The sequence below is a fragment of the Bombina bombina genome, chromosome 4 (genome assembly GCF_027579735.1).
Source record: "Bombina bombina isolate aBomBom1 chromosome 4, aBomBom1.pri, whole genome shotgun sequence".
Classification (NCBI taxonomy): domain Eukaryota; kingdom Metazoa; phylum Chordata; class Amphibia; order Anura; family Bombinatoridae; genus Bombina; species Bombina bombina.
Window position 1 is genome coordinate 227,764,662 of NC_069502.1, and position 12,163 is coordinate 227,776,824.

Here is a 12,163-nt window from a genome sequence, read left to right on the forward strand (position 1 = left end):
CCAACAGGAAATGGCAAAGAGCCCAGCAAAGCTGGTCACATGATCCCTCCTAGGCTCCGCCTACCCCAGTCATTCTCTTTGCCGTTGTACAGGCAACATCTCCACGGAGATGGCTTAGAGTTTTTTAGTGTTTAACTGTAGTTTTTCATTATTCAATCAAGAGTTTGTTATTTTCAAATAGTGCTGGTACGTACTATTTACTCAGAAACAGAAAAGAGATGAAGAATTCTGTTTGTATGAGGAAAATGATTTTAGCAACCGTAACTAAAATCCATGGCTGTTCCACACAGGACTGTTGAGAGCATTAACTTCAGTTGGGGGAACAGTTTGCAGTCCTTTGCTGCTTGAGGTATGACACATTCTAACAAGACGATGTAATGCTGGAAGCTGTCATTTTCCCTATGGGATCCGGTAAGCCATGTTTATTACGATTGTAAATAAGGGCTTCACAAGGGCTTATTTAGACTGTAGACATTTTTTGGGCTAAATCGATTGATATTAACACTTATTTAGCCTTGAGGAATCATTTATTCTGGGTATTTTGATATAATTATATCGGCAGGCACTGTTTTAGACACCTTATTCTTTAGGGGCTTTCCCAAAGCATAGGCAGAGTCTCATTTTCGCGCCGGTGTTGCGCACTTGTTTTTGAGAGGCATGGCATGCAGTCGCATGTGAGAGGAGCTCTGATACTGATAAAAGACTTCTGAAGGCATCATTTGGTATCGTATTCCCCTTGGGTTTGGTTGGGTCTCAGCAAAGCAGATACCAGGGACTGTAAAGGGGTTAAAGCTTAAAACGGCTCCGGTTCCGTTATTTTAAGGGTTAAAGCTTCCAAAATTGGTGTGCAATATTTTCAAGGCTTTAAGACACTGTGGTGAAAGTTTGGTGAATTTTGAACAATTCCTTCATGTTTTTTCGCAATTGCAGTAATAAAGTGTGTTCAGTTTAAAATTTAAAGTGACAGTAACGGTTTTATTTCAAAACGTTTTTTGTACTTTCTTATCAAGTTTATGCCTGTTTAACATGTCTGAACTACCAGATAGACTGTGTTCTGAATGTGGGGAAGCCAGAATTCCTATTCATTTAAATAAATGTGATTTATGTGATAATGACAATGATGCCCAAGATGATTCCTCAAGTGAGGGGAGTAAGCATGGTACTGCATCATTCCCTCCTTCGTCTACACGAGTCTTGCCCACTCAGGAGGCCCCTAGTACATCTAGCGCGCCAATACTCCTTACTATGCAACAATTAACGGCTGTAATGGATAATTCTGTCAAAAACATTTTAGCCAAAATGAACCCTTGTCAGCGTAAGCGTGGATGCTCTGTTTTAGTTACTGAAGAGCATGACGACGCTGATATTAATATCTCTGAAGGGCCCCTAACCCAATCTGAGGGAGCCAGGGAGGTTTTGTCTGAGGGAGAAATTACTGATTTAGGGAACATTTCTCAGCAGGCTGAATCTGATGTGATTACTTTTAAATTTAAATTGGAACATCTCCGCATTTTGCTTAAGGAGGTATTATCCACTCTGGATGATTGTGAAAATTTGGTCATCCCAGAGAAACTATGTAAAATGGACAAGTTCCTAGAGGTGCCGGGGCTCCCAGAAGCTTTTCCTATACCCAAGCGGGTGGCGGACATTGTTAATAAAGAATGGGAAAGGCCCGGTATTCCTTTCGTCCCTCCCCCCATATTTAAAAAATTGTTTCCTATGGTCGACCCCAGAAAGGACTTATGGCAGTCAGTCCCCAAGGTCGAGGGAGCGGTTTCTACTTTAAACAAACGCACCACTATTCCCATAGAGGATAGTTGTGCTTTCAAAGATCCTATGGATAAAAAATTAGAAGGTTTGCTTAAAAAGATGTTTGTTCAGCAGGGTTACCTTCTACAACCCATTTCATGCATTGTCCCTGTCACTACAGCCGCATATTTCTGGTTTGATGAACTGATTAAGGTGCTCGATAGTGACTCTCCTCCTTATGAGGAGATTATGGACAGAGTCAATGCTCTCAAATTGGCTAATTCTTTCACTCTAGACGCCTCTTTGCAATTGGCTAAGTTAGCGGCTAAGAATTCTGGGTTTGCTATTGTGGCGCGCAGAGCGCTTTGGTTGAAATCTTGGTCGGCTGATGCGTCTTCCAAGAACAAGCTACTAAACATTCCTTTCAAGGGGAAAACGCTGTTTGGTCCTGACTTGAAAGAGATTATCTCTGATATCACTGGGGGTAAGGGCCATGCCCTTCCTCAGGATCGGCCTTTCAAGGCAAAAAATAGACCTAATTTTCGTCCCTTTCGTAAAAACGGACCAGCCCAAGGTGCTACGTCCTCTAAGCAAGAGGGTAATACTTCTCAGGCCAAGCCAGCTTGGAGACCAATGCAAGGCTGGAACAAGGGAAAGCAGGCAAAGAAACCTGCCACTGCTACCAAGACAGCATGAAATATCGGCCCCCGATCCGGGACCGGATCTGGTGGGGGGCAGACTCTCTCTCTTCGCTCAGGCTTGGGCAAGAGATGTTCTGGATCCTTGGGCGCTAGAAATAGTCTCCCAGGGTTATCTTCTGGAATTCAAGGGACTTCCCCCAAGGGGAAGGTTCCACAGGTCTCAGTTGTCTTCAGACCACATAAAAAGACAGGCGTTCTTACATTGTGTAGAAGACCTGTTAAAAATGGGAGTGATTCATCCTGTTCCATTGAGAGAACAAGGGATGGGGTTCTACTCCAATCTGTTCATAGTTCCCAAAAAAGAGGGAACGTTCAGACCAATCCTAGATCTCAAGATCTTAAACAAATTTCTCAAGGTCCCATCTTTCAAGATGGAAACCATTCGAACTATCCTTCCTTCCATCCAGGAAGGTCAATTCATGACCACGGTGGATTTAAAGGATGCGTATCTACATATTCCTATCCACAAGGAACATCATCGGTTCCTAAGGTTTGCATTCCTGGACAAACATTACCAGTTCGTGGCGCTTCCTTTCGGATTAGCCACTGCTCCAAGGATTTTCACAAAGGTACTAGGGTCCCTTCTAGCTGTGCTAAGACCAAGGGGCATTGCAGTTGTACCTTACCTGGACGACATTCTGATTCAAGCGTCGTCCCTCCCTCGAGCAAAGGCTCACACGGACATCGTCCTGGCCTTTCTCAGATCGCACGGCTGGAAAGTGAACGTGGAAAAGAGTTCTCTATCCCCGTCAACAAGGGTTCCCTTCTTGGGAACAATTATAGACTCCTCAGAAATGAGGATTTTTCTAACAGAGGCCAGAAAGACAAAGCTTCTGGACTCTTGTCGAATACTTCATTCCGTTCCTCTTCCTTCCGTAGCTCAGTGCATGGAAGTGATCGGGTTGATGGTAGCGACAATGGACATAGTTCCTTTTGCGCGCATTCATCTAAGACCATTACAACTGTGCATGCTCAGTCAGTGGAATGGGGACTATACAGACTTGTCTCCAAAGATACAAGTAAATCAGAGGACCAGAGACTCACTCCGTTGGTGGCTGTCCCTGGACAACCTGTCACGAGGGATGACATTCCACAGACCAGAGTGGGTCATTGTCACGACCGACGCCAGTCTGATGGGCTGGGGCGCGGTCTGGGGATCCCTGAAAGCTCAGGGTCTTTGGTCTCGGGAAGAATCTCTTCTACCGATAAATATTCTGGAACTGAGAGCGATATTCAATGCTCTCAGGCTTGGCCTCAGCTAGCGAGGACCAAGTTCATACGGTTTCAATCAGACAACATGACGACTGTTGCGTACATCAACCATCAGGGGGGAACAAGGAGTTCCCTAGCGATGGAAGAAGTGACCAAGATTATTCTATGGGCGGAGTCTCACTCCTGCCACCTGTCTGCTATCCACATCCCGGGAGTGGAAAATTGGGAAGCGGATTTTCTGAGTCGTCAGACATTGCATCCGGGGGAGTGGGAACTCCATCCGGAAATCTTTGCCCAAGTCACTCAACTTTGGGGCATTCCAGACATGGATCTGATGGCCTCTCGTCAGAACTTCAAAGTTCCTTGCTACGGGTCCAGATCCAGGGATCCCAAGGCGGCTCTAGTGGATGCACTAGTAGCACCTTGGACCTTCAAACTAGCTTATGTGTTCCCGCCGTTTCCTCTCATCCCCAGGCTGGTAGCCAGGATCAATCAGGAGAGGGCGTCGGTGATCTTGATAGCTCCTGCGTGGCCACGCAGGACTTGGTATGCAGATCTGGTGAATATGTCATCGGCTCCACCTTGGAAGCTACCTTTGAGACGAGACCTTCTTGTTCAGGGTCCGTTCGAACATCCGAATCTGGTTTCACTCCAGCTGACTGCTTGGAGATTGAACGCTTGATTTTATCGAAGCGAGGTTTCTCAGATTCTGTTATCGATACTCTTGTTCAGGCCAGAAAGCCTGTAACTAGAAAGATTTACCACAAAATTTGGAAAAAATATATCTGTTGGTGTGAATCTAAAGGATTCCCTTGGGACAAGGTTAAGATTCCTAGGATTCTATCCTTCCTTCAAGAAGGATTGGAAAAAGGATTATCGGCAAGTTCCCTGAAGGGACAGATTTCTGCCTTGTCGGTGTTACTTCACAAAAAACTGGCAGCTGTGCCAGATGTTCAAGCCTTTGTTCAGGCTCTGGTTAGAATCAAGCCTGTTTACAAACCTTTGACTCCTCCTTGGAGTCTCAATCTAGTTCTTTCAGTTCTTCAGGGGGTTCCGTTTGAACCCTTACATTCCGTTGATATTAAGTTATTATCTTGGAAAGTTTTGTTTTTAGTTGCAATTTCTTCTGCTAGAAGAGTTTCAGAATTATCTGCTCTGCAGTGTTCTCCTCCTTATCTGGTGTTCCATGCAGATAAGGTGGTTTTACGTACTAAACCTGGTTTTCTTCCAAAAGTTGTTTCTAACAAAAACATTAACCAGGAGATTATCGTACCTTCTCTGTGTCCGAAACCAGTTTCAAAGAAGGAACGCTTGTTGCACAATTTGGATGTTGTTCGCGCTCTAAAATTCTATTTAGATGCTACAAAGGATTTTAGACAAACATCTTCCCTGTTTGTTGTTTATTCAGGTAAAAGGAGAGGTCAAAAAGCAACTTCTACCTCTCTCTCTTTTTGGATTAAAAGCATCATCAGATTGGCTTACGAGACTGCCGGACGGCAGCCTCCCGAAAGAATCACGGCTCATTCCACTAGGGCTGTGGCTTCCACATGGGCCTTCAAGAACGAGGCTTCTGTTGATCAGATATGTAGGGCAGCGACTTGGTCTTCACTGCACACTTTTACCAAATTTTACAAGTTTGATACTTTTGCTTCTTCTGAGGCTATTTTTGGGAGAAAGGTTTTGCAAGCCGTGGTGCCTTCCATTTAGGTGACCTGATTTGCTCCCTCCCTTCATCCGTGTCCTAAAGCTTTGGTATTGGTTCCCACAAGTAAGGATGACGCCGTGGACCGGACACACCTATGTTGGAGAAAACAGAATTTATGTTTACCTGATAAATTTCTTTCTCCAACGGTGTGTCCGGTCCACGGCCCGCCCTGGTTTTTTAATCAGGTCTGATAATTTATTTTCTTTAACTACAGTCACCACGGTACCATATGGTTTCTCCTATGCTATTATTCCTCCTTAACGTCGGTCGAATGACTGGGGTAGGCGGAGCCTAGGAGGGATCATGTGACCAGCTTTGCTGGGCTCTTTGCCATTTCCTGTTGGGGAAGAGAATATCCCACAAGTAAGGATGACGCCGTGGACCGGACACACCGTTGGAGAAAGAAATTTATCAGGTAAACATAAATTCTGTTTTTACTTTTAGACAGCACATGTATTACTTTGGCTCTTTAGGAAGACCTAATCTCCCGGCGGGATATTTGACTCAGGGCCAGGGTTCAGATTCCCCTTGTTAATCTGTCACATCTCCCGGCGGTTACATAAGAGAGCAATGTCGACCGGGAGATGCCTAATGTGACACTTTTTTCCCTATGCTTCAGGATGGAAGCTTTGGGGGTTATTGAGCGCCTTTTTTTATGTTATTGTGCACTTATCACATCTCCCGGCGGTTACAGAAAACTATGCCGACCAGGAGATGACTGCATGGCTAAATTCTGCATACGCCCACGAAGGGCGGTCCTTGAAGGCGTCTTTTACATTGCGCGCCTTTTTTTGTCTCCCGGCGGTTCACTAAATCTATCATGCCGCCCGGGAGTTATCTGTTACGTCTATGAGCTTGAAATAGAGACAGTACAGTTAATGACACACTTTTAATCATCTCCTGGCGGTTCAATAGATCTACATGCCAACCGGGGGATAAATTATGTCAACACACATGAGGGTGGTTATTGTGAGTAACGCGCCCGGTTTCCCCTCTCTATATGGCTCATTTTTATAAAGATGCTGAGGGGTGACAAGGAGATATGTTTTACCATATTTTATATTTGAAACACATACACAAAGGGCCATTGCATAGTCTTTGCTTTGAGTTGCGGTGCGGCCCCGGTGTAGAGTACATACTACTCAGAGGGAGATACTGCTGAGGGGTGATGATAAACTAGCAAAAAAATTTACGCAGTTTTTTGCCCTATTTGCTGCAAATTATTAAAAAGGAAAAATGTTACCCCTTTAAAATTTAAAGAGATGGTAACATATATTTTTTTTAATACTCCTTCTAAAGTGATTGATAGAAGTCTGGTGACACCGGTCAATACTTTCCGCATTTTTCTACCTATAGTGTTCACAATTATTACTCACCCACAGGCAGTGCTCTGCGGTTCCTTGCATAGACATTGCTTTGATGTCCTTAGCAATGTCTAGTTACAGCAATATTGATATTAATATTGGTTTGTTTCTGCACGACAGAAATAAGATGCTCTTTTAAAATTTAAAGAGACAGTACAATTTTTTTGTGTATAAGTTTTATTAAAAGAATTGCAGCTGTTTCTTGTTATTTCATCCTTTGTGACTTAGGATGGTATAAAAACACACATAAATAAGTATAGCTGGTCAGATAGCTCAGCATGCTAAGACACTGGGGCTAAACTTTGTAGCAGCCCAAGGGTTACAGGTTCGATTTCAGTGGTTGATACAATATGCAGCGCCTTGAGACCCTTACGAGTGATTAGCTGCGCTTTACAAGTACCCAATACATACATACATACATACATACATACATACATACATACATACATACATACATACATACTATCAAACATTTAAAGAGACAGTAACGTTTTGTTTGGTGTACATTATAATAAATGACTTTCAGCTGTTCCTTTGTTAGTTCATCTCTCGTGTCTGAAGATGAAACAAACACACTCAAGGATAAAGTTACTTTTCAGATTAAAGTATCTGTATTGTTTCCTATGGAAAGTTTTCTCCAATTTATTTTTTCTTTTCTGAAACCGACTCCCTCTACGGCGATTGCTGTCTGAGTCTGTTAACAATGGCCACAAATTTTTCACATAGGTTTCCGTCGAAAGTTTCTGGCCCAGATGTAGTGCCCTGCGTTTTCTTCAAAGACTGTTTCCCATTGTCGTATCAGCTAGGAGGCTGGACAGCATTCCTTAGGGGGGAAGGAATAGTTTCAACTATCACTATGAGAACTTCCATACCCTTAGAGGATAGTCCTAGGGGTAACATTTAGTAATGGGACACAATCCAGGGTTTCCTATGGCAGCCGTCTGTGTACTTTGTTAATGTCACTGGTGTGACGGCATATTGGTTTGATGGGTTGTATGAGGCTATTAGTTCTTTCCATGGTTAAAATCCAGGACGAGGTAAAACTTTCAATTGACTAATTCCTTTATTTCAATTTCTTCTCTTCCCGTTATCAAACTGGGAGCATAGGTGACTGTGTTCCGGCTCTTGGAACCTTATGGTTAGAGCCTTGTTTTATGGAATATGTTCTAAGACCAAGATTTTGGTGAGCACATTACCTGCTGTTGAATCAAAGACAGCATGGGGAACATGCCCCGGTCCGGGATTGGATCTTAGGGGGCTGACTTTCTGTTTTTGCGCAAGTTTGGTTTCGAGCTCAAATGTTTTCCTCTCAGAGGCAGTTTCTGATTTCAAGATTGTCTGAGGATCAGACAATGGAAGAGACGCCCTTACTCTGCGTGGGAGACCTTTCAGATCCTGGGAGTGGTTGTTCCAGTTCTAATACTGGTACGGGATTTGAGTTTACTGGTTGGGTTGTGGTTCCCAAAAAAGAGGACCTTTCAGATCATTTTTAAGAAGGGTACTGTCCGTCAAGATGGTAACAATTAAATTGTTCCATTTCTTCCTTGATCCTAGAGGGTCAATTTATGTCATGGGTTTGAGGGTTAAGTGCATTCATGTGCCGTTCCCGAGAATCGTCTCCAGTTCTAGGGTTTGCCTTTCTTGACAAACTCTTCATCGTTCATGGTCCTTCCACAGTACCGAGTTCTTACGGAGGCTCTGGGATCGCTGTTGGCGGTGCTTCAGTTACGGGGCGTTACAATAATGCCCTATCTGGCTAATATCCTAGTACAGGTGTCATCTTTACTGTAAGCAAGATTTACACGGACATGGTGTTGTCCTTCCCATGAGCTCACGGGTGGAAGGTGACTTTGGAAAAATGTTAATTAGTTCCAAGCACAAGGGTAGCTTTCTTGGGAATCATGATGCATTCCATATCAATGATGAATTTTTTGACTGTGGTCAGGAAATCAGGGTCTATCTATACTGGTTTAGTCCTTCAGTCCACTTTTCGGCCTTCAGTGGCTCTGTATATAGAGGTATTCGGGCTGCTGGTGACGGCAATGGAAATTTGCCGGACAGATGGCTTAGCATGCTAAGGCACTGTGTGACCAAGTTCTGTAACAACTTGAGGGTTACTGGTTTCATCCCCGGGGAGGTCCATTCAACCTTCATCCTTTTAAGGTTGATAGAATGAGCAGCGCCTTGTGTAACTTGAATTTCTATTTGTTTGTTCCGCCTCAGACCTATACAGATAGGCATCCTCAGATGATGGATTGAAGACTATGCAAGCTTGTCTCCTCATATAACTCTTTTTTTCTATGGTGATTGTCTCTGGATCTCCTATTCCAGAGAACATGATTTAGCAGAGTGTGAACTCAAGTGGAGTCTGTTCTTTTTATAGACTTCCTGCAACTGGGAGCAAGCTTCACGGCTCTTCTGGTCTGGCCTCAGTTGGCTTCGGACCAGTTTCATTCTTGCTATCTGTCAGCGATCCATATCCCAGGGGTGGACGCTTGGGACTTGTCTTTTCTGAGTAGACAGACTTTTCCGTCAGAGTGGGGACTCCATCTGGGAGTATTCTCCAACCTGATTTTTAAATGGGGTCGGCCGGAGTTGAATTTCGTGACGTCTTGTCAGACTGCCTGGCCTTTGGGTTTCGGGTCCAGGTCAAGGGCACCCAGTCCGAAATGATAACTGCCTGGACAGTTCTTTGGTTTTTTTGGCCTAGAATTTCTATTCCCCCGTTTGCGCTTCTTTGCTAGATAATTGTTCACATCAAATTCGGGAAGGTTTCAGTGATCCTTCTCGCTTCTACGTGGCCTCGCAGGATTTGGTATGCCGATCTGGTGAGCAGGTCATCTCTGCAACCTTGGACATTTCTGTTGAGGAAGGACCTCTTATTAAGGGTCTCTTCTTCCACCCAAGTCTAGTTTTTTCTAAAGCTGATTGCTTGGAGATTGGACGCTTGATTCTGTACAAGCGAGGTTTTTTTTATTCAGTCATAAGATTCCTTAATTCAGGCATGTTAGCCTGTAAATAGGAAGATTCTCCTTAGAATAGGGCATAAATGTCTTTATTGGTGTGAATCCAAGAGTTGCTCATGGAGTAGAGCTAGGATTCCCAGGATTTTGTGTTTTCTTCAAGCCGGCTTGGAGCAGGGTTTTTCAGCGAATTCCCTAAAGGGTCAGATCTCTGCTTTATCTACTTAGTTATATCAGCGTCTGGCAGATGTCCCTGTTGTACAATATTTTTTTTTTGTCAGACTCTGATTAGTCAGGACGGTGTTTCAACCAATTGCTCCTCCTTGGAGTTTAAATTTAGTTCTTGGAGTTCTTCCTGTGGTTCCGTTTGACCCTATGCATTCCATGGCTATTATGTTATTATCTTGGAAAGTCTTATTTCGGGTTGCTAATCCTCTACTCGAAGAGTATCTGTGCTTTGGCATTTCTCTATGATTCTCCTTATCTTTTTTCCATTCGGATAAGGTGGTGTTACGTACAAATTCTGCTTTTCTTTCTAATGTTTTAAAGAGAATATTATTCAGGAGATTGTTGTTCCTTCCTGGTGTCCTAATCCTTCTTCTAAGAAGGAACGTCTGTTACTTGATTTAGATATAATCTGTGCTTTTCAGTTCTACTTACAAGCGACTAAGGATTTTCGACAATCGTTTTCTTTGTCTTTTTTCCAGGAAACGTAGGGTATCAGAAGGCTAAGGCTACCTCTTTCCTTTTGGCTGAAGAGTATCATCCGCTTTACGTATGAGACTGCTGGACTGCGGCCTCTTGAAAAGATTACGGCTCATTCCACTAGGGCTGTTGTTTCCTCATGGTCATTCCAAGCTGATGCTTCTGTTGAACATATTTGCAAAGTTGCATTTTGGTCATCTCTTCACATTTTTTCCAAATTTTCAAATTTGATAATTTTGCCTCGGCGGAGGCGGTTTTTGGGAGAAAGGTTCTTCAAGCAGTGGCGCCTTCCGTTTAGGTTCCCTGTCTTGTCCCTCCCTTTTCATCCGTGTACTATAGCTTTGGTATTGTATCCCACAAGTAAGGATGAAATCCGTGGACTCATCGTAACTTTAAAAAGAAAAGAGAATTTATGCTTACCTGATAAATTTGTTTCTTTTTAGATACGATGAGTCCACGGCCCGCCCTGTTTTTATAAGACAGGTCTTTATTTTTGTTAATCTTCAGTCACCTCTGCACCTTGGCTTTTCCTTTCTCTTCCTAACTTCGGTCGATTGACTGGAGTGGGAGGGAAGGGAGGAGCTATATATACAGCTCTGCTGTGGTGCTCTTTGCCTCCTCCTGCTGACCAGGAGGCGTAATCCCACAAGTAAGGATGAAATCTGTGGACTCATCGTATCTAAAAAGAAACACATTTATCAGGTAAGCATAAATTCTCTTTTGTATAGAAAAATTACAAATGTGTTCCTTTTTTTTTTTTTTCTTTTCTTAATATTAAAAAGATGTACACACGTTCTGTGATTGACCCAATACCACCTCCTGCTGGCGATGCAGACAGTGCAACAAAGAATGCAGACAGGCAGAAAAAAAAGACCAAGATGAGTGATGAAGAAATCATGGAGAGACTGAGTATGTTAATTTTCTTCTCTTCACAGATGATTAGAGTTGCGTAGCTGTCGACAAAATATATTTCTTGACTAACAATCAGTAATTTTAAAAATACACAATAGAATGTGTCTGAAGTTTTATATGTTCACAATTACATAAATAAAAATACAATGCTCATTATTTCTTTCATGTAATTGGCAAGAGTCCATGAGCTAGTGACGTATGGGATATACAAATCCTACCAGGAGGGGCAAAGTTTCCCAAACCTCAAAATGCCTATAAATACACCGCTCACCACACCCTCAATTCAGTTTTACAAACTTTGCCTCCTATGGAGGTGGTGAAGTAAGTTTGTGCTAAGATTTCTACGTAGATATGCGCTTCTCAGCATTTTGAAGCCTGGTTCCTCTCAGAGTACTGTGAATGTCAGAAGTATGTGAAGGGACTATCACCTATTGAATGCAATGGTTTTCCTCACGGGAGATCTATTTCATAGGTTCTCTGTTATCGGTCATAGAGATTCATCTCCTACCTCCCTTTTCAGATCGACGATATACTCTCTTATTCCATTATCTCTACTGATAACCGTTTCAGTACTGGTTTGGCTATCTGCTATATGTGGATGGGTGTCTTTCGGTAAGTATGTTTTCTCTTGTAAGATGTATCGAGTCCACGGATTCATCCATACTTGTGGGATATTCTCCTTCCTTACAGGAAGTGGCAAAGAGAGCACCCACAGCAGAGCTGTCTATATAGCTCCTCCCTTAGCTCCACCCCCCAGTCATTCTCTTTGCCTACTCTAAGTACTAGGAAGGGTAAAGTGAGTGTGGTGACAAAAATTTTAGTTTTCATTTTCTCAAGCAAAAGTTTGTTATT

The 12,163-nt window shown here is 43.1% G+C and overlaps 1 protein-coding gene across 5 annotated transcripts in view; it reads left to right on the forward strand.

Moving 5' to 3' along the window:
- PAK2 (p21 (RAC1) activated kinase 2) overlaps positions 1–12,163 on the forward strand; it is a 505,361-nt gene that overhangs the window by 284,114 nt on the left and 209,084 nt on the right. For all 5 annotated transcript variants that reach the window (XM_053709811.1, XM_053709810.1, XM_053709809.1 and 2 more), the window contains one exon: positions 11,182–11,308. In XM_053709811.1, coding sequence (XP_053565786.1) covers positions 11,182–11,308 — 127 coding nt within the window. The remainder of the gene's footprint in view (positions 1–11,181; positions 11,309–12,163) is intronic.